We start from the raw sequence: 24,047 nt of genomic DNA, 5'->3' as shown, positions 1-24,047 counted from the left end.
AGAAAGAGAGCGTGTGTGTTTGTGTGCGAGACCTGAAAAGCACCACACATAGAAGAATAACGGCAGGCTTTTCATACAAACAACAGCCCACCAGGAGATGAAACTGATCTGTTACTGAATCAGATTAAAGCAACAACTGACTTGCTAACTCCGGCAGCAGCACTCACAGAACGACAGACTCAAAATTACTTCACAAAAAAAAAAAAAAATGAGATAAGGGGAGCGGAGATATAACACGATACAGAGAGCACAGCAGTTGTATAGTATCTGTCTGCTCTTTGATGATATGATGGGAGTCTTTTCCCACGGGGGCAGTCCCGTCCGACAGGACTGACGTGGAAAAACAAACAACTGCATTGCCTTCCCTGCCTCTCTCCCTCTCCCTGTGAACTTAGCCCTCCATTACCCCTTTTTCCTTCTCTCTTTCTCTCTCATTGTCTGCCTCTCACTCCCTTGCTCATCTTGTGCTTAAGAACCATCTCAACACCATTCTGAGTTACTGTCTGTAACAGGACAATTTATGTTCCATCAAACGTTTCCACATTAAAATGTTGATTTGTGTACTTACATTATCCCAAATGTTTCCAACAATGTTCAAACCAAGAACACCGATTGTGGCTATAACTTCTGGGAGAGAACATAACGTGAATAAGAGTTTAAATCATTACCTTGCTGTGAATATTTTTGCCTGAGTCACATCGGATAGATTTTCATCTGCAATGGTGGTTGTTGAGCTCACACAATGTCCTTAAATTAGGGATTAAATTAGGGTTTTGTTAACTTGATGATCTTACTGCACATCTGCTATCATCATTACCACCTCCATTTCCAACCACAGTAGTCAGTCTCAATAGAAACTCTGACAACTTGCCGAAATATTTTGCTATAATTCTTAAGTGTAGAAACTAAAAATATATCACACACTGTGCAGACATGTTTAGAAACCTGGAGTGTCTGTGAATGGACAAGGTAGGGAGTAGGAGTTAATCAGCCGTTGCCAAAAGGAGGAAATCCTCCCATTTCCCAGCTGCCACCTGTCACTCCACCTGACACCTGCCCCAGTGGCTACGTCTGTCTGTTTCTCTCTCTCTCACACACACACACACACGCACGCATGCACACTACAGAAAAATGTCTTCCCATTTGACCATGTGCATGCCTGCATACTAAACACATGGTGGGAAACGTACACAAACCAGTTAATACCTATGTACACACACGTAAACCCACATGCCTGTTTGAACATACTACTTATGACGCGACACCTTAATATAACAGGCCAAAGAAGCAGAGTGTGAGATGAACGCCACAAAGGAGCTTTGACACTGATGGTTTAGGGACTGCAGGACCACACACGAAGTGCACAGACACACAAGCAGCAGTAATTATACACATCCATGTACTGAATGATTCACTTCAAAATAAACCTTATTTTTGCTTGAATATAGCCTTTGTGTGAATTACAACAAAAAAAGGTGAGACATTTGGCTGTGATGCAGAGGCAACATTTTCATTCACTGGGAGCTAATGCTGGAAATAACTTCTAATGGTTAATGAATTGTTCATGTTTCATATTTGTAATAGAAAACAACTAAAAGTAATGCACATATGTCTCTCTTGCATTGATCCATAAAATACAATGCTACACATCTTCAAGTCTTTTAACTAAGAGGACAAGCCCCATTTCACCCCCTGGCCACATCTGTGCACCTCTATCCTAATGGCAGACTGTAACACACACATCCATCCCCTCTCTCACTACAGCACACACACACACACACACACACACACACACACACACACACACACACAAAAGGATATAATCCTTTGTTTCACGCTTGGATTCCCTTCCAAAACACATCCTGAACTGATCCTAATGTAGACCGATGACTCACAAATCATTTCCTCTTTTCCTAAGCACGCATACATCTGTGCGTCTGTTTTACAGTGCAAAAGAGCTCTGTTTGGTTTTCACAACCCCCCACCTCATAGTTATTAAGTGACACATATATGTATAATTACAGTCATATCGTTATCATGTATTGTTTTAGACCCAATAATCGTATAGTGAAAATCTGATATCATGACAGCCCTACTGGAGATATTAATGTGGGTTCTGTTTGTTTTTGTCAAGGTGTGCGTTTGTCCTGGGGTCCTGCAGAGTCAAACAGGGCCACTGAGTTCACAGCAAACTGCTTTCAAATCAATGTTTACTTCCACAGATATTCCACCATCATTATTTTATGTGCCAGTGGGCAGAGAAACCCTACATACATGCAAACACGCTTTCCACAGATCCATACAAATGCATGCAGAGACATGCATGCATTCGTGTACTGACACATGTACTGACACATGAGCCATTGCTCTGCCCTCATACCGCGTGTGCTCAATAAATATCATAACACAGACGTGAAAGCCACACTTTAAAGACAAGTTTGACATACAATAGCTTAAACCTAATTCCTAATCCACCCAGATTCTCATGATATGGAGACATAACCTAAATAGTGCGCAGCTTACCTCACAGATCCCTATTAAAACCTTGAGTTTTTGTCACTCAGCTGGTATTATCTCCTCTCCTGCACACTGTCCAGGTCTAATGAGTGACATGGATAACACAGATCCATTGTGCTGGAAGGATTACGAATGTGAACATGTGCTCACTGACACACTTGATCATTTCATCTGCCTGTCGCAAACTCCAACTGTCCAGGTTGTTGTTCAATAAGGTATGTCTTGAACCTCCATCTCCCACAAAGATCCCTATTGTGTGATATATACTAAACAGTAGAACTGGGTTCATAAACACTGTGGTGTGCTATGTGCTGACTAAATGAAACCCTAGAAATAAGATAGAGGAGGAGACATTATAATAAATCATCAGCTAAACATCTCTGAGGCAGCCTGAGCTCTTTGGATCATTTCCTTATATGGACCAATGCACTGGTGATGCAGCAGTACAGTCGGTCTGCTGTAGATAAAGAAAAACTGTAGTGCTTTCCATAGAGTACAATGGGAAGTTTGACTTGAATAGGATTGGAAAGAAAGCAGGGAGGACATCAGGCAGGAAGAACAGGGGAGGATGTAAGAGGGCAAAAAGAAAAGAGACAGCAGAGAAGTAAGCAGGCACACAAAAAATGAAGCATGAAAAGAAAAAAATATATATATAGCGTTGAGAGACAGATGATGGAAGAGCACAGAGAATGACCTAAGGAACGAAAACACAGCTGCACTAGATAAACACACACCGACAGGAGACACAGCAAAGGAGAGTAACCTTAGTGTGTGCTTACATGTGTGTGTTCGTACAGTAGACAACTCACGGCCACTAGTCTGACACTACCACCTCAGACAACACACACTAACAACCACCCTGACAAAGACAGCACGTGTGTTTCAGACACACATAAAACTGCAACTGACAACACTCTTTGTCTACATCACAAAACGCAAACATTGCTGTGCTGCTTGTATTCACCAACAAGACATTTGGATTTCAAAGTAAAAGCACCTGCATGATCATAAAACTTAGTGGAGCAGAAACTGCATATGCAACCATTCAGCTCTCGGTACAGGCATAACAAGATGCTCATTCTTGATCTTGAAAACATCACATCACATGATCTCCACCAGCAGGTGGAGGTTTTTTTTTAAAATTTCTGTCTCCATAGAACAAACAAACATGGATACATATTTTAAACTGACACGGAAGAGAAGTCCTAAAAGAGCTCAGACAAAAAGGTGGGTAAATTTAATCCGAGGATCACGTGAAAGCTCCACAATGGCTACCGAATGTACCTTGGCCTAGGACTGCTCTCTAAAATCAGCACTGGGGTTTGTCTGGCTGTCACAAGATCAGCTGCAACCCATGAAATCCTTTGTTTCAATAAATCTCCAGCAAACACGTTAGATTCTTGCACGTTGTTAACTCTGTTGCTTTTTGAGATTTCTGAGTGCTGCTTAGTTTTGCTCTGCTGTTTTATACTGGCCTTGCTAGACTTTTTGATCCTTCCTTCTTTCATTATCTGTAGGCAAAAAAGAAGTCACTGTGACCATGTATGGAGAGAAAGGTTCCTCAAGAAAAAGTAAAAAAGAAAAAAAAAGCACTACATCATTGGATAGTTTTGCAAATCAGTCATCTGGTTGCCATACCATTTGGTGCTGCACTGGTAGGCAAGACGCTTGCTGAGGTTAGAGATGACTTCAGGGTAAAGGCAGGCTGGAAATCTGCCACGTCTAACTTGACACAATAGAGGAGGAACCCTGGGCTTTATTTCTGGTCTTTCTCCCAGGCCCCCCCACCCCATCCCATGTCCTTTCGTTGGCTCAACCTGCCACCTTTTGTATTGCTTCGTCTTTCCATTTGTCTTTATGTCTGTCCTTCATGTCTTTCTCAAATGAGAGGAAAAAAAAAGAGGAGGGTTTGTGTTCATGTTGTCCTGAAGGGAGTTTCGTAGCTTTGTCTCATCTTTCAAAAGCCCAACCTCCATTGCAACAACCGAGAGCTACAAGTGAGAAAATGGAAACGGCCTTTTGTTTGGGCTAGGCTACATGACTCATGAAAAAACTATGAGGAAGATATAAGGGAAGACTGTAAGAGGCTATAATACAATCACTGCCCTCTGTCTGTCTCTCCAGCAGACAATACAGTAATACAGTTTTATGCTCTTGATCCAAATGAAACCACTGTTCCATTAATCTCTCCCACCAGATTTTAATAACATTAATCCCTGGCAGTTTCTTCTCCTCTCTGTTTCAGCCTCATGTGCAAAGTGATGCACCACGCACCACACCACTGATGTCGTGACGCCAGGCCGCCTGCCAGGTGTGACCTCAGTGACCTTTGGTTAATTTGGTGGTGCTGCAAAGCCGTAACAGCTCATCTGCAGTGGCCTTTATTTTAGCAGCTATGAGAGGACTCGGACTAAAGCAGCTTCCAGCTTGGAAGTATAATTGTGTAGTAGAGGCATAAAAAGGTCAACCTGAGGCCATAGCCTCTTTTGAAGCTGATGGCCCCTGACTGAGGCTAAAAGGCCCGTGGTTCTCCATGTGTCACGTATGACCTTAGCATGTAAAACAGAGCGCCAGCAAGCTATAAAGTCAGCATCTGAATCTAACCTGGCCAGCTCACTGAAAGGTTCAGAGGCAAAGAAACAAGTGGCTGCAATTACATACAATTATATATGTACATGTTAAATTCTAGAAGTAATAGGTTTTTCAAGATGCATTTAAAATAAAGGAATAAAAGTAGAAAAGTGGACTGTAGCGGAATGTTATTTTCTCAGTCCTGCACTGGCAATGAAACTACTGAAGCGTGTGTGTTGAAACACACGCACTCATCAGTGCGTAGCATCTTTAATATCCGACTTCCACAAAGGGAACTGGGTCCAGCATCCAGTAGTCGGAAATACCAGCGTGACGAAGAGCCAAGGTTTGATCGCTCAGCTGATGACGGACACTTCCTCCTGCAGTCTGCCTGATAACACTGTTTACACTGGTTACCTCAAGGCAAACTCCTCATCCAAAAAGATTTTACTGCACTTCCAACCCACCGAAACAGGCAGAAACCAAATATGTCCTAGAAAAGAGTCAGTCACAGCGCAGTCTGAGTTCATTTCAGTGCAATACCTCAAGGAGAGTGGCACTGAACTTCAGTGGGTTTAATAATGTACTTTATTCACATGCCCATAGACAAAAACATTCAAGGAGATGCAATTTCATTTGGGAATGTAGGTTTGGGTTTTGTTTGGGCCTTGGGACTGTTCCTTTGGTTGAATGAACACTATATGACAACCAGAGGATCATTTTTCAGCCCAGAGTCATGTGCTGTTGAAGCAGACGATTACTCTTGTAGCAAATAACTATGAAACAGGTGAACTTCTCGCAATATCATAAAACAAATTTTTATTGGTGTAAAAGTGACAGTTGGATACACAGAGCCACATTCCAATGTTCAATTATCATTGTACATATCTTCATGGAACTACATAACCATTCATCTATCAGCCTGTGAAAAGTTGCAGAGGACATCCTTGACAGTGTGAATCACATCAACTAACTTCTACAAATGTGCTGTACATCAAGCCCAGTGCTATCCAATAACACTGAATTTCTCAACCTGCCGCAGGCCTTCAGATAAGCTACAAAGGATCTCCTTGGCCATTTGTAACTGTGATCACATTTTTAAATCATGTGAAGCTAATGATCACAAGTGAGCCGTTTCAAAATGGACATCTGGAGCCTTGCCTCAGTTGTCTGTGGAAAAACAACCATTACATGATATAGTCTTACGTGGATTCTCAAGGGATCCAGAGAGATTCTTCAGTCAGAGTCAGCGGAAAACATCCTGCAATGACTTAACCCTTGCTTCACGCTTCAGTGATAGCAACAAAATAACACTTTCATCAGACTCAGCTAGTCAGGAGGACCTTGCTACAAACTGAAGGACAATGATGATAGGAGTGCAGTGATTCCTTCGAGGATGGTGTTAACCTTACTAGTCCCCTTTGTAGGCAAGGTGCCCAATTCCTGAAAAGAAATAGAAGGAGAAAGAGGGAGGAAGTGTGCGACTGACTGAGGCTCTTGCTGACCCGTGACTGTGCCTTGCTTGCAGACACAACTCAACACACATTCCATTCTGCAATCACAGGACACACATCACCCACTTTCACATTTGCCTGAGCAGGCATATATATATATATATGTGTGTGTGTGTGTGTGTGTTCTCTCTCTCTCACACACACACACACGCATTAACTCCAAACAGCTCACTAGCAGCATGGCTGAGGTAAGAAGGGGAAGAAAAACAGCTTCTTACAGGAAAAATGCTCAGCCCAGCTAGGGATGCTTGGCTGCTCAGTCACACATCCCAGCACTGGGATAAAGCCACTTCTGAAGGTCTTATCTGGAGACAGGAAGCAAACAAATGGCATGAATGGCCACAGAAACAGAGTGAAAGTGGTCCCGTGTGACCTTGAGGCTCATTACATTTAGTGGTCAACAAGCGCTGTGGGACTAACAGTACTGTGAAATGGGAAACTTGCGTATTGTGTGTTAAATTTCACTTTAACGGGAGGGTGTAAGGTGAAAACTACACTTTTCTTTCCTTCGCCATTACCGTCAAATCCCCTGTGAGTACACCATCCAATATCCAGTGCAGGGAGGTGAGGGACTGCAACCCAACCCAACCCAACCCGCACTGAGTGAAAAGCCAGAATACCAAAAGCGTAAACCCTGGATAGTTCAGGAAATTGGTTAGCTAAGTGGTCAAACGCTCCAGCCATTGATATCAATTGGCTGGTCAATTAAAACTTTAAACAGCCTTCAACTCTATCGTATTTTGTAAAACATGTCCCAACTAGTGAATAAACCTGACTTCAGTGCAATCTCTCACCTGCTACAATGATATTTTCCTCTCACATGTCAGCACCTCATTGTGACCGACTGGCTTATTTGTCGCTGCTTTGTAAAAAGTCAGAATGTTTTATTTTTCCCAGACACTGCAATGTGCTGCTCTGATTAATAAATGCAAAGGGAACATACGATCCACCCATCAATCCCCTGCTGAGCTCAATCAGACAAATCCTGATGCGCTCCTCTTATGACTGATGTAGTTACTAGGTGGTGAATTTAAACGAACTATTTGCTCTTTCAATATGTGGCCTTTTCTGTGTGTTGTAGCAATACGATTCTTTTTCCCTGAAGCTTAACAGGCTTCTATAAAAGTGAAACCCACAAAAGAATTCTTTGGGAAACCTCAAAACTGACTGAATTCAAGCTAACCGCAGACACTTTAATACAACCCTGATACTCGAAAGGGCAAAGTATCAGTTTAACATGTTAGACTTATAATGACGTCAGCCTGTTGGTTCAGCTCATCACAAACACCTGGTTGCTAAAGTAGTTTAACCGTCCATTAGAGAAACTTCACACAGCCTTGTCATTTTACAGTGAGGTGATTTCATTCTTTTCGGCATTGCTTTAAGATAACATTTCTCATCTTCCTTCACTGAGTCAAACTGCACCTGAAAGTGAGACACTGACAGCCCTACCGCAAAGGTGAGATAACCTGAAGGCTTAGTCTGTAACATGTATGCCTTTCTATACACTGTATGTTGATACACTATGTGTGTGGTGTGTCTTTCAGTCTTGTGAGACACCAGTTCTCGAGGATATTACTGCTGTTTGTAGAAACCTTTTGTCCTGATTTTAGATAACAATCAAAATAGCACTTTATCTCAAATAGTTTTAGAGCTTGTGGATGAATGAATGTTCCTTCCATCTTTCACTTCCTCATATCTATGCTTCATGCTCTCTCTTGCTGGCTACAATTACTCCATTTTTTACCATCTTTGTTTTTCCATCCTCCAGCTCCCCAATCAATACCTCCCCCTCCCACACACACACAGAAACCTCAAGCATTATTGTCAGTGGTCAAACCCCCAAGTGAGGAATCTGACAGGCTGACAGAAAGAAATGAACCCAGGAAAGATACAGTAGATTCCAGCCTGAGGTGAGCTGAGGTTAACGTTATGCTCTTTAAACTGTGCGTACGGGAGAGAAGTAAGAAATGCGTTGACAGCAGACAGCTCTAAAACATCTGTGCTGCAATGACATGACATAATGTGCCCAATAGAAAAGCACCATGTCCTGGAGCTAAACTGTATTTAAACGCTCATTCTGACAAACATGGTACAGAGCTTTAGAGTGAACCTTCACAGAAGTGACTCATTTGCAGGTGAACAATCCCACAGATGTATGACAGATAATATGTACTATATCAAGCAAACAAACAAACAGAAGAGCAGCAACCACAGCGGCTTGTTTGCCCACGTCTGTCAAACAGACAACAGCCTGAGGTCCATTTCACCAGCTTCCTGAGGTATTCTGCCAGCTCTCACTGCTTCCCCATACATGGGGAAAACAACTGAATAATATGCTTGTTCTAAAATATCTCCAAGCCATCCCAGGCCTTATTCCAGCCCCACATTCCACATACGCCCACAATTCAAAGTCAGGCAGCCTTCGGACCAGGCAGCAGCAGGGCTGCTCGCTGTTCTTCCAGCACATGTAGAAGATAAGGCAGAGAGAGTCAGCTGTGGTGATATTGTTCAGAGGGCTCCTGCTCGGTAACACCAGCCAGCTGATACTGTCTGCCAACTTCACTGCAGGCTAATCGGCCTCTATTAGCTAATGTGGTGATGCCTCTGCCTCGCTAGGGAAATTAAGAGTTTCATTCTTGTCCCCTGGGAATTCATTATATGAAGTTGCATACAAGCAGAACTGAGTCAAATATTTGCATATGAATTGTTAAATTAGTTTAAACCTGCTTGGAGCAAGAGAGGGTTGAAGCTTAGTGTGTACAAGAGACTTAATGGGTGCCAAAATAACTGGCTATTTCAAAATCATGTACGTAAACTTTAGTGACTGACACCCTGAGACTGTGTACACTGCAGTAAACAACATGCATGTGGTGAACTAAATCAGTTAAACTCAAACCTCAGGAATTATTGGCTATTCTTGAGGATCTAGCTAAAGGTTTCTAGAACTCGCTGCAGGAACCCATGAACTTCTGTAATATATTGTTCTCAAAGAAACATCTCCAAAAATGCAATTAATAAATACCAGTCCATCATACCAGACAAAATATCCCTTATTTATGGAACCATGCTCTGGGTGGGGCTGAACTTGTTAGCTGATACTTCAAAAACAAGTGGAGCTGATTCCAAGACAAAAACAAACTCTTGTCCTGGCTAAATCTTGTAATAGCATTTTTCACTGAGCGAGGCATTCAGTGCTCCAGCTCCTCCACCACTCCTTACAGAGAGTGTGAGAGAGAGAGAGAGAGAAAGAAAAAAAAAGAAGACTGAAAACAAGAATAAATGGTCAGTTCCAGAGAGAGTCAGACGGGGCGGCCAGCACGGGGTCTGCTTTTGCACTTATCCTCACAAATACATGTAAGCCAGCAGCCAAGCCTGCAGTCTAACTCAACAAACAGGCTGTGACACGGGGGGAAGGAGCTGCCGTGTGTGTGTTTATGTGAACCCACACATGCATACATGTTTAAAGCCTGCAGACAGTGCAAAAGAAAAAAGAAACGGAGCAGCGTGGGTCTCAGATGATTGTCTACGCAGACAGAGAGCACATGATTCTTCAACCAGAGGCCAATTCCTTTTGCCCTAAAGAGAAAGTGCAGATTGATGACAGCCCTGCTCAAGCTCTGCACTGGCCAATCATTCGTCTTCTGTGACCTGCAGGGGATACTGCACTCATACTAATGCAGCATCGGTCACAGTGGGACTCAGTTCAAGGCCCTGAGGATGACCCTGCCAGGGCCTGTATACAGATCACTTTCACAACTCTTAATGCATCAGACACATGCACATGTTGGAATTATTCATAACGATTTTTCTTGTAAATCCATTCAAGAGCCAATAAAAACAAAAAGATCAAAAACAACAAAATCAGAAAAACACTCACACTTTTATTTGCAGTGCTGTATAAACCACAGCAAAAGACTAGTATATTACGAGTGACTCTGATAAAGTATAATATCCTCTGAAACCTGACTGAGAATGTGTAAGTTCTATCGTTATGTGCCAGCTCCATTATTGCCATACAGACCCAGAAAGTATATTTATTTACTACTTTAACAGGCTAGATCAATATGCATCTACAAAAAGTACAGTGACTGCAAACACATTTTCAAAAAACGCTGCATCGGCTGAACGCTCACATTTTAATGCAGACACTGTGGCTGTTTCACCTGAGTGAATGCTCCATATAAGGATCCAGTGTTTGTGAATACACAGCCATAATTCTTAGCATTTGTTTCAACATGGTATTTACTGCAACAGAATAACTATAATCTGGTGGAAGTCATCCCTAAAAAAATAGACTTGAAATAGTTTGCTGTGATTGTCACTAGTATTCCCCCGTGTTGGCACATAAATCTGGTACAAACAGGTTAAAAAACAAGCAATATGAATAATCGTTAATGTTGATTTCCCTGAAGTCTGACATACTCCAGCAGCTGTTTCTGAGTGAGGGAGGATTTAAATCCAGCCCTCATTATTTTCCCCCCTCTCCTCCTTCCTTCCTTCCTTCCTCCCTTTTTTCTTGTACTTCAGCTGACCCTCTGGACACAGACATGTAAATACAACCCTCTTTATAGATTTGACTTGGAACAACTGACTTTAACCTCAGAAAACCAGACCAAACTGCAAGACTGAAGATGACTTGAAAGACCCGTCAACTTAAAATAGAAACTGAGTAGTTACCACAACTGATTTTCTTTCTCTCTGTTTGTCAGTATGTTTTCAACAGCTTAGCTTGGTCAACACGACATTAATTTAAACATTCCCCACAAGGGTTAACTACTCATTTCAAAGCACCAAAAAGGCAGAAAGAGAAAAATGAGAACCAGCAGGAATTCCAGGATTCAGCTGTAATGTAGGTGGTGTGTTCTCGACTCTTTGTTCTATAAATCCTTCTCATTTCAGTTTTACCGATCATCTTCATCAGACATAGCATTTGTGCAGCAACTCATCCTCTTACTACTCACCTCTTCCCGCATTAAGTGAAGTAACTTTGTCATCATCAGAGCTCTATAATTTAATGTCTTGATAGCTAAATATAGGCCTGACCTGTCCACAACAACAGTCAAATTAAATTCAGTTTGTCTCATCAAATTAGATAACAAGGAGAGGGACGAGCAAGCAGCCACACTGTCATGGGTTAGCTTTCTGATTCTCATGTCATATGGCTTACTTACTCACTCACACACACACACGCACACACACACACACACACAGACACACACACACACATACCACACAATTGCCAATTATTCAAAGAATTGAAGGCTGCAGTATTGAGCCTCAGGAGAGAGTTTGCACTCAAGTGTGTGTGTGTGTGTGTGTGTGTCATCAGGGGCATGACACAGTAGGAAAAGCTGCCGGCAGCTCTCTACCACTTGTTGGCATTTCAGACTTGCCTGCTTCTTCCTCCTAATGGCAGACAGGGTGGAGTCAGCATGTACAGTGCAGTTTACAGCAATTATTAGAGGAATGGAAGACAGACTTCTGAGATTCAACAAGTGAACTCCAACTGTCATCATCAGGCCACGCATTACGGGACCGCATCCATGAGCATCAACCACAGAATGCAGAGCACTGTGACCTCTATGTCAAGAATGTTGTGAGTAAGAGCACTGAGACGTGACATGTGCATGTGTGTGTGTGTGTGTGTGTGTGTGTGTGTTATTAGTATTATTAGATTATGGGTCAGTTTAACGTTCTTTCCATGTCATTGTTCCTCCCCACGCGCCTGGGAATTCCTCAAGTAATGCTATGTAAAAAGGTTATTTGAAATCTCCAGGTGTGTTGACAGGCAGTAAAACTGTCTTTAATACTGTGACAAAAAGGTGGATCAAAGCGTTCAGAAGCCACATGGATTATCAAGTATATTAGAGGGTGGCAGTTGGGGTGGGGGGGTCATTACCCACACTACATGGCTGTGCACTAACATGAACAATAAGTACTGAAACTGGTTTCTGTCATCTGTAGGCCAATTTTAAAGTTATGTTAAAAGCATTTTGAAGGTAAGAAGTTTGGCTCAGAAAACTTCTTCAACACTCCGCTCTGAACTCCTTATCAGTGAAAAAACATCTGGTGTGTTCGTGGCAGTGCCAGAGAAAACATCACAGGGATTACTTTAGACTTCAGAATATACATTGTGTGAGAGATCACATTCATACATCATTACTCAGGAATGGAGATCTCCCAAGGTAGTAAGTCTTACTCACTTACAACAAAGCAACTGAAAGCATACCAAATTTGCAAACTAAAGACGTGTTTTAGTGATCTTTTCACAGATACAGAGGAATACAAAGCACATGAGGGGAAAAAAGCTGGTGGAATAACCTTAACTTACACAATAAACCTGCAATATGCTTTGATCAACAAAGCTGCTGTATTACAAAAGTTTAGAAGGAAGACAAAATGGCCAAAAAAAATGTAATATTTAGGCCTAGTGTGCTGTTGTCTATATTCAATCACAATTTATCAAATATGCCCTCAGACACACAGTTCAGTTAAAGCTCTCACTCACTGTCTAAAAGGTGTAGGTCACCAGCATATGGTCGTGAAGGTTACGGCACTAGGAGGAAGGATTTCTCTCTTGTTTTAAACTGAAAAAGCTTCTGCCCCAATTATTACAGCTAAGATCTCATGTTAGTAGCTGTGGCCATCAGTTCTACTGGCCATGGCAACACGTGCACAATCAGACAGTTTGAAAGCAACCAAAACAGTTATGGTAAATATTCAAAACCACACACAGGCACAAGTACAGGACGGGTAGAAAATCTGAACAAGGTATTCACAGATGCTTTCACAACATCAAGCTAACATTTTTAAAATTAATCATTAGTCACTTTAGTTGTACATTCATATCCTACCTGCATGTTTTAAATGTTAATGCTACCTCTTAAAATGCAGCACTGACTCAAAAGAAGCAGCCTCATAACAAAAAAGCTTGGATGTTTATCCAGAAGATATACAACTTGATGTATTACAGACATTAGTAATTTTGTTAAATGCTGAGCGAGACTCCACAGTTTGTCAGTTATGCCTCAGGAGCTTTAAATACAGTTCTGACTTGTCTTTACCCTGTGTCTCTCTTTACTTTCTGGTTATACAGGTACATGTCGGATAGCACGCTGTCAGCTCACTTGAAACTGTCTGCTTATTCAAAGCACCCAGTCTGAAAACACATTTTCTGGGATGAATCACATTTTGCAGAATAAAAAAAACAAAACAAACAAAAAAACAAAAACTTGCCCCATATTCTACTGGGTACTGGGAAACCTAAGGGAATGAGGTAAAGCATAGGAAACCAACTTGGCCTTGTTCTTTTGAAATGCTGGGACAACCTGCTATGCTATGTGCCCCCCAGCAGTGGTGTGGATTTGGAAAACCCTCTCCTCACGGTTAAGTTAATAGGTCACGGCACATTCCAGACATTTTCTGTCTGTTTGTTTTCCACCAGAAGGCTCACAATGCTGCTGCTACAAAGGGCCCAGTTTGTCTTTGATCTGCACATCACACCTGAGTACACCGAGACATCGATTGAACTGGCAAAAAAATTGCTTCAAATTGCTTCAAATTCAAACAAAGTTTTTCAAGAGATGTTACACTATAGTCAGAGGTGTAACTGGCCATCACTCTTGGCAACAAAGAAACACAATTAAAACCGTACATTTCATGGCAAAAACAAGAAACTTATCTATTGTAGGTAAAGCAGCAAGAACATAATAGTTTTTCGTACTGTTTAAGTCACCCTTTGTTGTACTTGCTTCATGCTTTCATGAAGGTCTGCATGTTGTGACCAGCCGCAGACAGAGCTAAGTTCATCGACTCCACATGGTCCTGCCAGACAAGCTGTGCAAGCTGACCTCTGTTAGCTCCTGGACAAAGAAGGTCAGGAGAAGCTAATAAGTGTTGCTGCTGACCATAACATCATTACACCACCTCTCTGGAATTAATTGGCATCCATCCATCCATTTTCTATACCGCTTATCCGTCAGGGTCGCGGGGGAGCTGGAGCCTATCCCAGCTGACTACGGGCGAGAGGCAGGGTACACCCTGGACTGGTCGCCAGTCAATCGCAGGGCCAACACACAAAGACAGACAACCACACACTCTCACATTCACACCTAGGGGCAATTTAGAGTAGCCAATTAACCTAATGTGCATGTTTTTGGTATTGTGGGAGGAAGCCGGAGTACCCGGAGAAAACCCACGCAGGCACAGGGAGAACATGCAAACTCCACATAGAAGGGCCCAGACCGGGATTCGAACCTGGAACCCTCTTGCTATGAGGCGACAGTGCTAACCACTGCACCACCGTGCCGCCCTTAATTGGCATCATTTAATTCAATTACATACTGTTGAGTTACATCATTGCCAGCTTATTTTACTGGGATTCCAAGCAACAGCACAATCAACACTCTCTGGCAAGATACAGCAGATGATTTATTAGACAATCAGATGCTTCTGTGAGGCCTCCTGAGGTGTTTTCACAGTTGCAGCCTGTATTATGAATCCAACAGTTTTAACTATTAAAGGCCCATGTGAAAAGGGAGAGGTAGTGCTGGTGGTGGTGTGTGTGTGTGTGTGTGTGTGTCACTTGAATCAAAGCAATGTATTCCGTTAATGCTACAGCATGAATGTTTGAAGTGATTCAGCAATTAACACAGAAATCAAATATTAAAGAGTAAAAGAAATGATGAAATAATGAAGACAGCAAAAGGGATATGAAGGACTACTGATGTTTTTTATTACCTTGGGCTCAGAAAAAATATCTGTGGCATAAAGGCTCCCTGCACACCTCAGTGACCTCTGTCCTTTTATCCTTGGCAAGCAGTTCACTCAGAACATTGAAAACACTGCAGTACAACTGCTGTGAATAAAATGCACTCATGCAGGAAACATGAATGATTGAACATGAAAATAAGGTCTTAGAGTCCATTCAATATCTTTTGGAGAAAACTCGGATAACTTGAAGGCACTTTGTGTGTGTGCTTTGCTGTGAGTGTTACTGGACCAGGGAGAGGCCAGACTAAGTTGTGGTGTTATCTGGAGGGTGGTGGATCTGAACTGCCATCCAGTCCTCATGCTAAGCCTGTCTCCACCAGATGGGCATAGAGAAGGCAAGGGATCAAAGATACACAATCAGGTAGACAAACAGACAGCAAAGAATGTACACCAGAAAGCTGATGGAGGCAGAACAAAAGCCTTGCCGGGCAGGAGAATGCGGTGCACAGAGCCGAGTGAATTTTGCAACGTGCCCTTGAAGTGGAGTATGCAGCTTGTTTGGTCAGCAGATCTCCCTGGCGCCGGTGCCCACCACACTGCCCTGCTCTCCAGTATGCATGCCATCTTCCTCACAGCAAGGACACATACGGTGTCACCTGGCATTCATTACAATGAAGAAAACATTCTGAACTTCGGGAGATATTTATGAAGTTGTGCAAAAGGCTTAAACTTTTATTCCTTGCAAAAAGAAAAATCCCCATTTGAGTGCTACCAAACGCACCTTCTAGTCAGCCACAGAGCTCATTGTCTCTCTGTGACAGGATGGTGACTCGGTTGGAGGCTGGCACCATCTTTCTACTGTTATGTTCACGAAGTGCCAAGTTTGTGGTGGGTTTCAAAAATGCCAAATTCCCACCTCTATCCAGTCATTCTGATTCAAAAGGTGGTAAAGGGAGCTCAACAGCAGGAGACTTAAGACCACAGCAAAATGCAGAGACATACAGCAGATATAGCAGGAGTCGGTTTAGCTGCTGGTAGCCGTCAATATAAGGATAATGAATTGGATGATTGTTGACCAACGCAAAGAAGGAGCTTGAGTCCAAGATCTGGGGCTTTAATGTATTTATTAGACTCATAATGAACTGTTAGAAGCTTTGATACAATGTTGTAGTAATTTTAATGTGGTAATAATATTTAGTATTAACACTCAAAATAAACATGGATAGTAATTCTCTCTTCTTTATTTGTTGTTGTTGTTTGTTTAAAACATTAATAATCCAGATGAGAGGCTGTTAGCTCTTCATTTAGCCATGTCCTAAATGTCTGTGGAACTGCATTCCTCTGAAGTCATGAGAATATGGGAACAAACAACCAGGGAATTAACTGGGCTTTTGTAGTGTGCATACAGCTAGCTGTCATGGACATTTTATTTTATTTTATTTTAAGTGTCCATGTCTGACCGGAGTAATGAAATGTACCATATGTCAATCAGGATTCACAGATACCAAGTGTAAGATATTCACCCACTGGTACTTTGAACTTTCGCCCTTACTGGCACAGTGGCAGCATATTGGAAAATGCTGCTGTCTGTCACGAGTTGTGTGAACTGTAGAAGTGTGGCCATGTACTCAAACTGTGCAGTGATTTGTGCCATCAATTGGAACCACAGCAAAGAAGCACAACATGCAATAAAAGACTACTGAAATAGAGTCAGTAAGTCAGTGAAACTTCACGGCTGAATCAGTCAAAAGAGAATGAAATGTCATATTCTTGGCATGCAGGCAGAGGAGGGAAAAAACCTATTTTTAATATCTCCAGTTTCTGAACACATTTTGAAATCCCCATGAGCTGAAAGCCCTCACAATACCTCCACAGGGACATAAAAAGCGTAGCAGGAAAACAATCATTGCTAAAAATATTAGTCGAGCAAAAATGATGTATAAGCAAAAAATCGACTGAAAATAACTTAATTGCTATTTTGCTTTTGATCCTTAAAGTCACTTGTTGAATAAAAATATTTTATCAAATATTTACTGCTTGTAAAATGATATACAGCCAACACTGACAGAGGTGGATCACTGATGCTTTGTGGTTTGTACTTAAGGAAAGGAGCACCTTAACAATCCACCCAGAGACACAAGCAAAATGTAAATGGACCAAATGGGCACAGACTTCCATGTGCACAGATTCGCACATACAAGCTTTAGTATATGAGAGCAGCAGAAGAATCTAAAGCTCGACCCTGCTCTGAGGCACACCCTCCAAATATTTATGACCCTCCACGTTCTATCCTAAACTATGGCAGGGGCACAGCAAAGCTATCTCTTTATCTCCAAACTGGACTTTGAGATCCTTCAGTAATCGCCCTAAATCCCAAATGTTCCCAAAGCTCTTAATGTAGAATGTGATTATACCTTCATCAAATGTTAGGTTTTGCTTAACAATGGACCGAACTCAGTGGGTGAGCCCTGTGGACGTTCTGCCTTCACTGGTGGTGGGAGTAAGTGACCACAGAGAGGAATGAGTCAGAACCAACACGAGGTCATTCCCTGCACGCAGTGGTCTTTCCTTGACTAACTCCATAGGCCAACTCACTGGAGTTTCCTGTACACTCATATTTTCCAAGAAGAGGTTTCATGAAACTGCTGGCCATCAAAGATATCCTCTAACCCCCACCATGCGAGCCTATAACACTGACTGTATAATAGGCCTATGTTACACGTTATTGTCGGGTTCTTCTGTTGGATGAAAATCATACCTTACATGACATTTTAAGGCTTTTTAAGGACCTGGGGATAAAAAAAACACAGCTGATCATTACAGAGACTGACAAGTACTTTTAATCAGCATAGTTCTCGTTACTACACTTACCACCTGACAGCGGTCTGTCTGGGCACCTCTTTACCTACAGCTCTACAGTGAATTAAGTCTCACCTTATCTTTGTGGTTAGATAAGGTGAAATTTTAATGATCTCCATGGGGAAATTGAGTCATGGCAGCCACAGAGAATAGCATATAGATAACAGTAAGAGCAAATGAAAACAGTGTCTAAACTGACCAGATAATCTGACTTAAGATAAACACCATTTTCATTTTGCATTCGCAAAACATATATGCCTCTGGATCTTCTTACAAACCCCTAAAACCTGCTGCAAAACCTACAACCATTTTCAAGCAACTAAAAACAAGCCAGGCACCATTGACCGAAACCCTGCAATGCTTCTCTGTAAATGTTTGTTGAATGGGAGCAGGCAAAACAAGCACAATGACCAACCAGGGGTTTGGCAGGCTCCCAGCAAACACCAGCACTGGACTAGAAATGACTTTGTAATCAGAGGGTTTACAGAGCAAACAAAGGAGGAGGCAAGAAAACCAGGGAATGATAGAGTGGGCCTATGAATTACTCAGCAGAAGGCATCGCTCCCTCTCCCCCCCGCCACAGGAGATAATGGGGATCATCCGTCTTCTTGCCCTCCTTTCTGCCCCATCTTTTGGCCACTCATCTGCATCCAGGTCAGCTGAGAAATACCACAGGCCCATTACAATTACTATGATGTGTGGAATTTGGTAGGCAGGGATTTCTGTATAACAGCATTGTTGGAAAAAGCCACAGCAGTCTGTCTCACAAAGCACAATTGCCACACTAGCTAAACTGCACTGATTAAAGGCCCTAAAAATACATTTTCTCAGTGAGCTTCTCACCACGAGTGGCGGAGTCCTCCATGAACTCACAAGTTAAATTAAAGTTAGAACAGTTTTGGTTATTTAACATTTCTGTGAATGATTGCTGTGTTTGTATTTTTGTGTTGCGTTTCTTCTCATTGGTTTGAAGTGAGTGGAGCTAAGTTAGAAAACATCAAAAACTTGCGCGTGTCAACCAGGATAGGGCAACATCTGACTCAGAGATAATAACAGTTGGTGGGTTGTTTAGTTACTGTCAATCAAAATCTGATCAAACCACATTCACACAGTCTTGATCCAGCAGATTAGGTACAAAGGAATAACAGATAATAGTTTTGACATTTTGGGGGAATACAATTATTTCTTGCCAAGAGTTTGATGACAGGACTGATATCAGTCTTATGTCCAGTGCAGTAAATGTGTTGCATCAGCCAGCAGCTGGATAGCTTAACATAACACATTGCCTGGCTCTGTACAAAGGTAACAAAATTCAACATCAGAATTGCTAAAGCTCAGAAATTAATTACATATTGTTTACTCAATCCATACCAAAACTGAAATGTAAACTGAACTACACCTTTTTCTCATAACATCATACCATGCCTCTAATAACTTTGACTGATGCTTATTTTGTATATTTAATGTTATGAAAGAAAACTAAAGAATTAAAGCTGAATTTTGAGAAGCCATAAAAACCCTTTTACTTACTTTAAGGTCATTAAATCAGGTTTTCCAGGTTTAACTTTGTGAAGGTATTCAGATTATTGAGTAATCCTGTTTCACAAAACAACCTCAGTCTAAACAGTAAAAGTGTGGAGTGATTTCAAATTTATCTAACTAAAATTATTAACTGAATAAACTGAACAGAACTGCCTTGTGACAAGAGGTAAACAAAATGAATACCTGCACATTCAAAGTGGCGCAGGATTTTAAAGGACCGTAGGATCATAGAGTGAAGTATTTGAAACATTTTAGGATACGTGTTTACCAAGAAATACAAACAAAGAGAGATAAATTGAGAACAAATGCATCTCTGGAGGAAACACAATTTATTATAACCACAATAAGAGAGCACAGATTGCTTATTTCACACATCAGCAGGCCTAAGCTGCTGATGCTGGAATATTATCTAGCTGAGTTGCTGAACTGTCTCAAGCTGATGCTGCTGCTAAACTGCTTAAGAAAACATACATGACACATCTATTCAACTCCATGAATAATACAGTGTTCCTGCACATTCACACACACCTGCTGGAACACCCATGCATACTAAAAACCAAGATGTGTCTGTCAGTGGGACATGTCTGACTTTAAATCCCTACGAGAACAGTTGATTGGGAAGGATAGAAAACCTGCAGGATTCTCAGGCTCTCATCTCCTTCCAATAAAATGAGATGTCTATTCTGTCCTGAGGCAGGATGCAGCGAGGAGGCAAATGAAGGGCATCACAGAGAGGTGAAAAGTTCACAGCAGTGTACAGGAATAGGATTTGAGAGTGGGGGGAAAAAAGAGGTTGATTTCTCTTTAGCCTAAAGAGAATGACATCACCTTCTTTGATCAGGGATAAAATAGAGGAAACATGGAGGTGCAGACAGGCAGTGAAAGGGAGAGGCGCTGGGTAAGAGACAACAGAAGAAAAGCCAGAAAGAGTAGCAGAAGGCAACAGAGTCGGGGATACGCTGCTATCAGAGCTCCAACATGGCAGGATGTGACATGTGGAGAGCAGGAAGAGGAAACTGGACAGATATAGATTAATTTGGTAGGCGCTCCTGAAAACATGCCTGTCCCATTAGGGGCCTCAGTGGCAGTTACTGTGCTTATCTAAGTGGACACCTTTGGTTTATTCCTAACCCTGGTGTGGTGCTACTTCACACAGCTAACATGGACAGAGAAAAGACTTTGGCCACGGGTCAGTGGGTTTTCTATTATCTAAACTTCTAAGACTACACTTATTGGCTTGCAGTATTTCTCTGGAGTTGGCAAGAGTCACAGGGTCACACCCCAGGGTCAAATCCCAAATCTAATCAGACTCAGTGTAGGTCATTAATTAGTACGACAGCTCAGCTCATTTTTCCACGTGAGGACTGCCCAAGTTAAAGGAGGACAGTTAAACAATGAGTCTCATTGTACTAACAAAAAAAACACAAGAAAAGCTTTGTGGAAAACAAGTACCCTTGTATTTACAGTGCACTGAAACTCTGCACTTTAAGGTTTAAAGTCAACAGGAGGATGAGCCCATCTTTATTTACTTGGTACAGGACTGAGGGACTGCAGTTAAATGTTAAGTCTTTCTGGCAACTAATACCAAGAAAAAAACACAAATCATGCAGGTTTCACCTGACAAGTTGCACAAATATCGGTAATTTCGTGTTTTATTTTTATATGGGGCTCGGAGGGGCTAAACTGTTTGTTAAGATGGTTAGGTATAAAGATTTACTCAGCTACATGAAGGCTGCATACAGTAATTTGTCCTTTAGGGAAAACATCAAGGAAAGTAATTAGGTAAGGGTAATAAATCAAATCAGGAAACACTCCTTTCTTATTGCGCAGGACTTTGTTCGGGTATATAATGACGTTGCATTTCTGTCAGCAGGTCGATTTATTTTTTTTGGGGGTTCAAAACATCTGATTCTGAAAAAAAAAGTGAACTCAAACTCAAAGAATTCACATATAAGATAATTTAGACACTTGACTTGGCCTGATGTCTAGAAAATTAGATCACAATACTTTTTAGACCTGCAATATCGCCATGTTCAAACTCCTATATCTTTGCTGTTTTTGTCCTAAAGTTTATCAAAGTAAATCCATGGCAATATCAGCAAAGTTCTTTTACTGTGATCCAAACATGATGCAAATAAAAACCCATGTTGTCAGTGTTGAGCAATGTAAGGATATTCTTCACTGATTCAACTTTTCTGATGACCTTTTAATTTCATGGTTCCCTCACCATTACAGAGCTGGTCAGACGAGATGAGACCTGTGCTGGTTCTTAACTCTCATTTTCAGAAAGGGACAAACCCTCCGGTTATGTGAAAAGCATATCCACACAACAGCAGTATGGGTGTGTCAGCTCAGCTGTTACCGTTGAGGCAGATAGCCATCTGATCAAATACGGTATTTGGAGTTTGAACGTGTGATATTTATAATGTCGGGACAACAGAAGAGCTTGTCTTCATCAGAAGTGAATTTGCCCAACCCATTAACCAGTATAATTTAGTTCAGCAATTCCCTGTGCTGCAGCAGTTGACAGTCATAAGGAGAAAACTACAGCTGAAGTTGAGTTTAGGTAACGACTGATAGTAGCAGAGGGGCTTCGCTGATGCTGGCATGTTTTTCAAGCATGAGCCACAATGCCAAGATAAAGGGCGGTGGTTTCTGAAAGCTGTCATATGTAAGAGCTATGATTAAAAGCACTCCTCCAGGAAGCGTGCTTTGGCCACACGGTGCGTTCACATACTTCGTTGACACGTTTACTGTCAACTTACCTTCAGAGAGCTCCAGCTCCAGCTCCGCAAGCTTCTCCCGGACCTCCGTCGGCAGGGTCATAGCGACAGCCGGTGTGGGCTCCAACATCATCGTTAGCAACCCGCTGGAGGTTCTCTCAGCCATGGTGGTCCGGTAAAAAGCGCAAATAGGTCCACCGAGTCGCAGGTGAGGAGGCTAATGCGACCAGAAATGGAAAAAAAAATGAGAAGAACAACCCTCCTCACTTGGATTCGGCTGCGGAGGGCAAACAGGGTGTTGGTGCTTCTGCCGTCTCGCTGCAACGTCGTACAGATGTGTGAGAAATCTCTCCAACCGTCATGACACGGCTAGCTGCGAGGCTAGCAGACACACCTGGCTGTGCGTTTCCATGTAGAGTGGAAGGACAAGGTCCTGCCAGTGTCTCCGTTCCTGCTGTCTGTCCCTCGGCGGCACTGACGGTGTCCTGGGCTGACTGTCGGCGGCTGCTTCACTTCAACTGTGGAGGGAACTCATTCAACTCCTCGCTCGCTTCCCACGGCGCAGTCGCCATTGCATCATAGCAACAGCAGCCCTGACCGTGCACGTCCACGAGCTCTGCTCTCGTGTCTGTGCGCGTGCTCGTGTGCTGCACGCGGTGTCCTAATATGCTCATAAAACTTGCCTGCCTCCTACTGTCACGATCACAGTGCTGCGTGGCCCATGTGGTGCGACTTTGGAGATATTGTTGTTATTGAAAAAAAAAAACATTTGGTAATTTGGTTGATGTCACACTAAAAAACAATCACTTATTTTTTTTTGACTCACTAGATGCTTATTGAGATTGTTAGTTTAGATTGTGAGGATACAAACAACTGAAAACCTGCAACAAAAATCCTGTTTATAACTTGAAAGGGCTAAATGTTGCGACAAAATGCAAGTGTTGATAAACATTTCGAATAGTTTAAACACAGGGAAGTGATGAAAGGAGCTGAAGTTTCAGCCTAACTTTAAATGCTGAACGAAGCTGAAGTGTCGATTTACTTCTGCTAGGTGTAGGTGATAAATTGAAGTTGAAGTGGAATTAGTTAGTCCAAGCAAGTTCAAGTGTATAAAATGGAAGACAACGTCAGTTGAAGGGCTGTCTTAAGTGTGGTCCTTACCCACCTACAAGGTTACTGTGGGAATCTGGCAAAGTTCACACAATTGCTTTACATTCACTTTCACTTTAGCCTAGGGGAATCCTGGGGGGCTCAAACAAACATGTGACTAAATTGTTTACGTAAAAGATATTTTAAAGTGAGCGTGTCAAAGCACTTGACGAGAAATGAATTATTAGATTAATGTAAAGTTACAAATTACCATATATAATCCATTAATGTAGTGATTAGGCCTTCAAATTCTTGAAATTGGAGTCAGGTTTTAAAGAATGGAAATGGTTGTAAGACAGACTGTTGGGTGAGCAGGACAGATAAAGGTCATCAGTTCAGCAGTAGTTTGGTTGTATGGGTCCTGGGTCGTTAATCCACCTGAAAGTAGTATCGACTTAGTCTATAGTCTATAGCAGACCATAGGAGGTCTGCCAAAAACAAAACCTGGTAGGGAGAA

The 24,047-nt window shown here is 42.0% G+C and overlaps 1 protein-coding gene across 4 annotated transcripts in view; it reads right to left on the bottom strand.

Annotated features, from left to right (window-relative positions):
* dip2a (disco-interacting protein 2 homolog A) overlaps positions 1-23,194 on the bottom strand; it is a 76,037-nt gene extending 52,843 nt beyond the window's left edge. For all 4 annotated transcript variants that reach the window (XM_046405219.1, XM_046405220.1, XM_046405221.1 and 1 more), the window contains exon 1: positions 22,484-23,194. In XM_046405219.1, coding sequence (XP_046261175.1) covers positions 22,484-22,607 — 124 coding nt within the window. In that variant the 5' untranslated portion in view covers positions 22,608-23,194. The remainder of the gene's footprint in view (positions 1-22,483) is intronic.
* Positions 23,195-24,047: the final 853 nt, after the last annotated feature.

This window comes from Scatophagus argus, chromosome 11, assembly GCF_020382885.2.
Source record: "Scatophagus argus isolate fScaArg1 chromosome 11, fScaArg1.pri, whole genome shotgun sequence".
NCBI lineage: Eukaryota > Metazoa > Chordata > Actinopteri > Scatophagidae > Scatophagus > Scatophagus argus.
The sequence above is the reverse complement of the archived record's forward strand: the minus strand, read 5'-3'. Positions and strand labels throughout refer to the sequence as shown.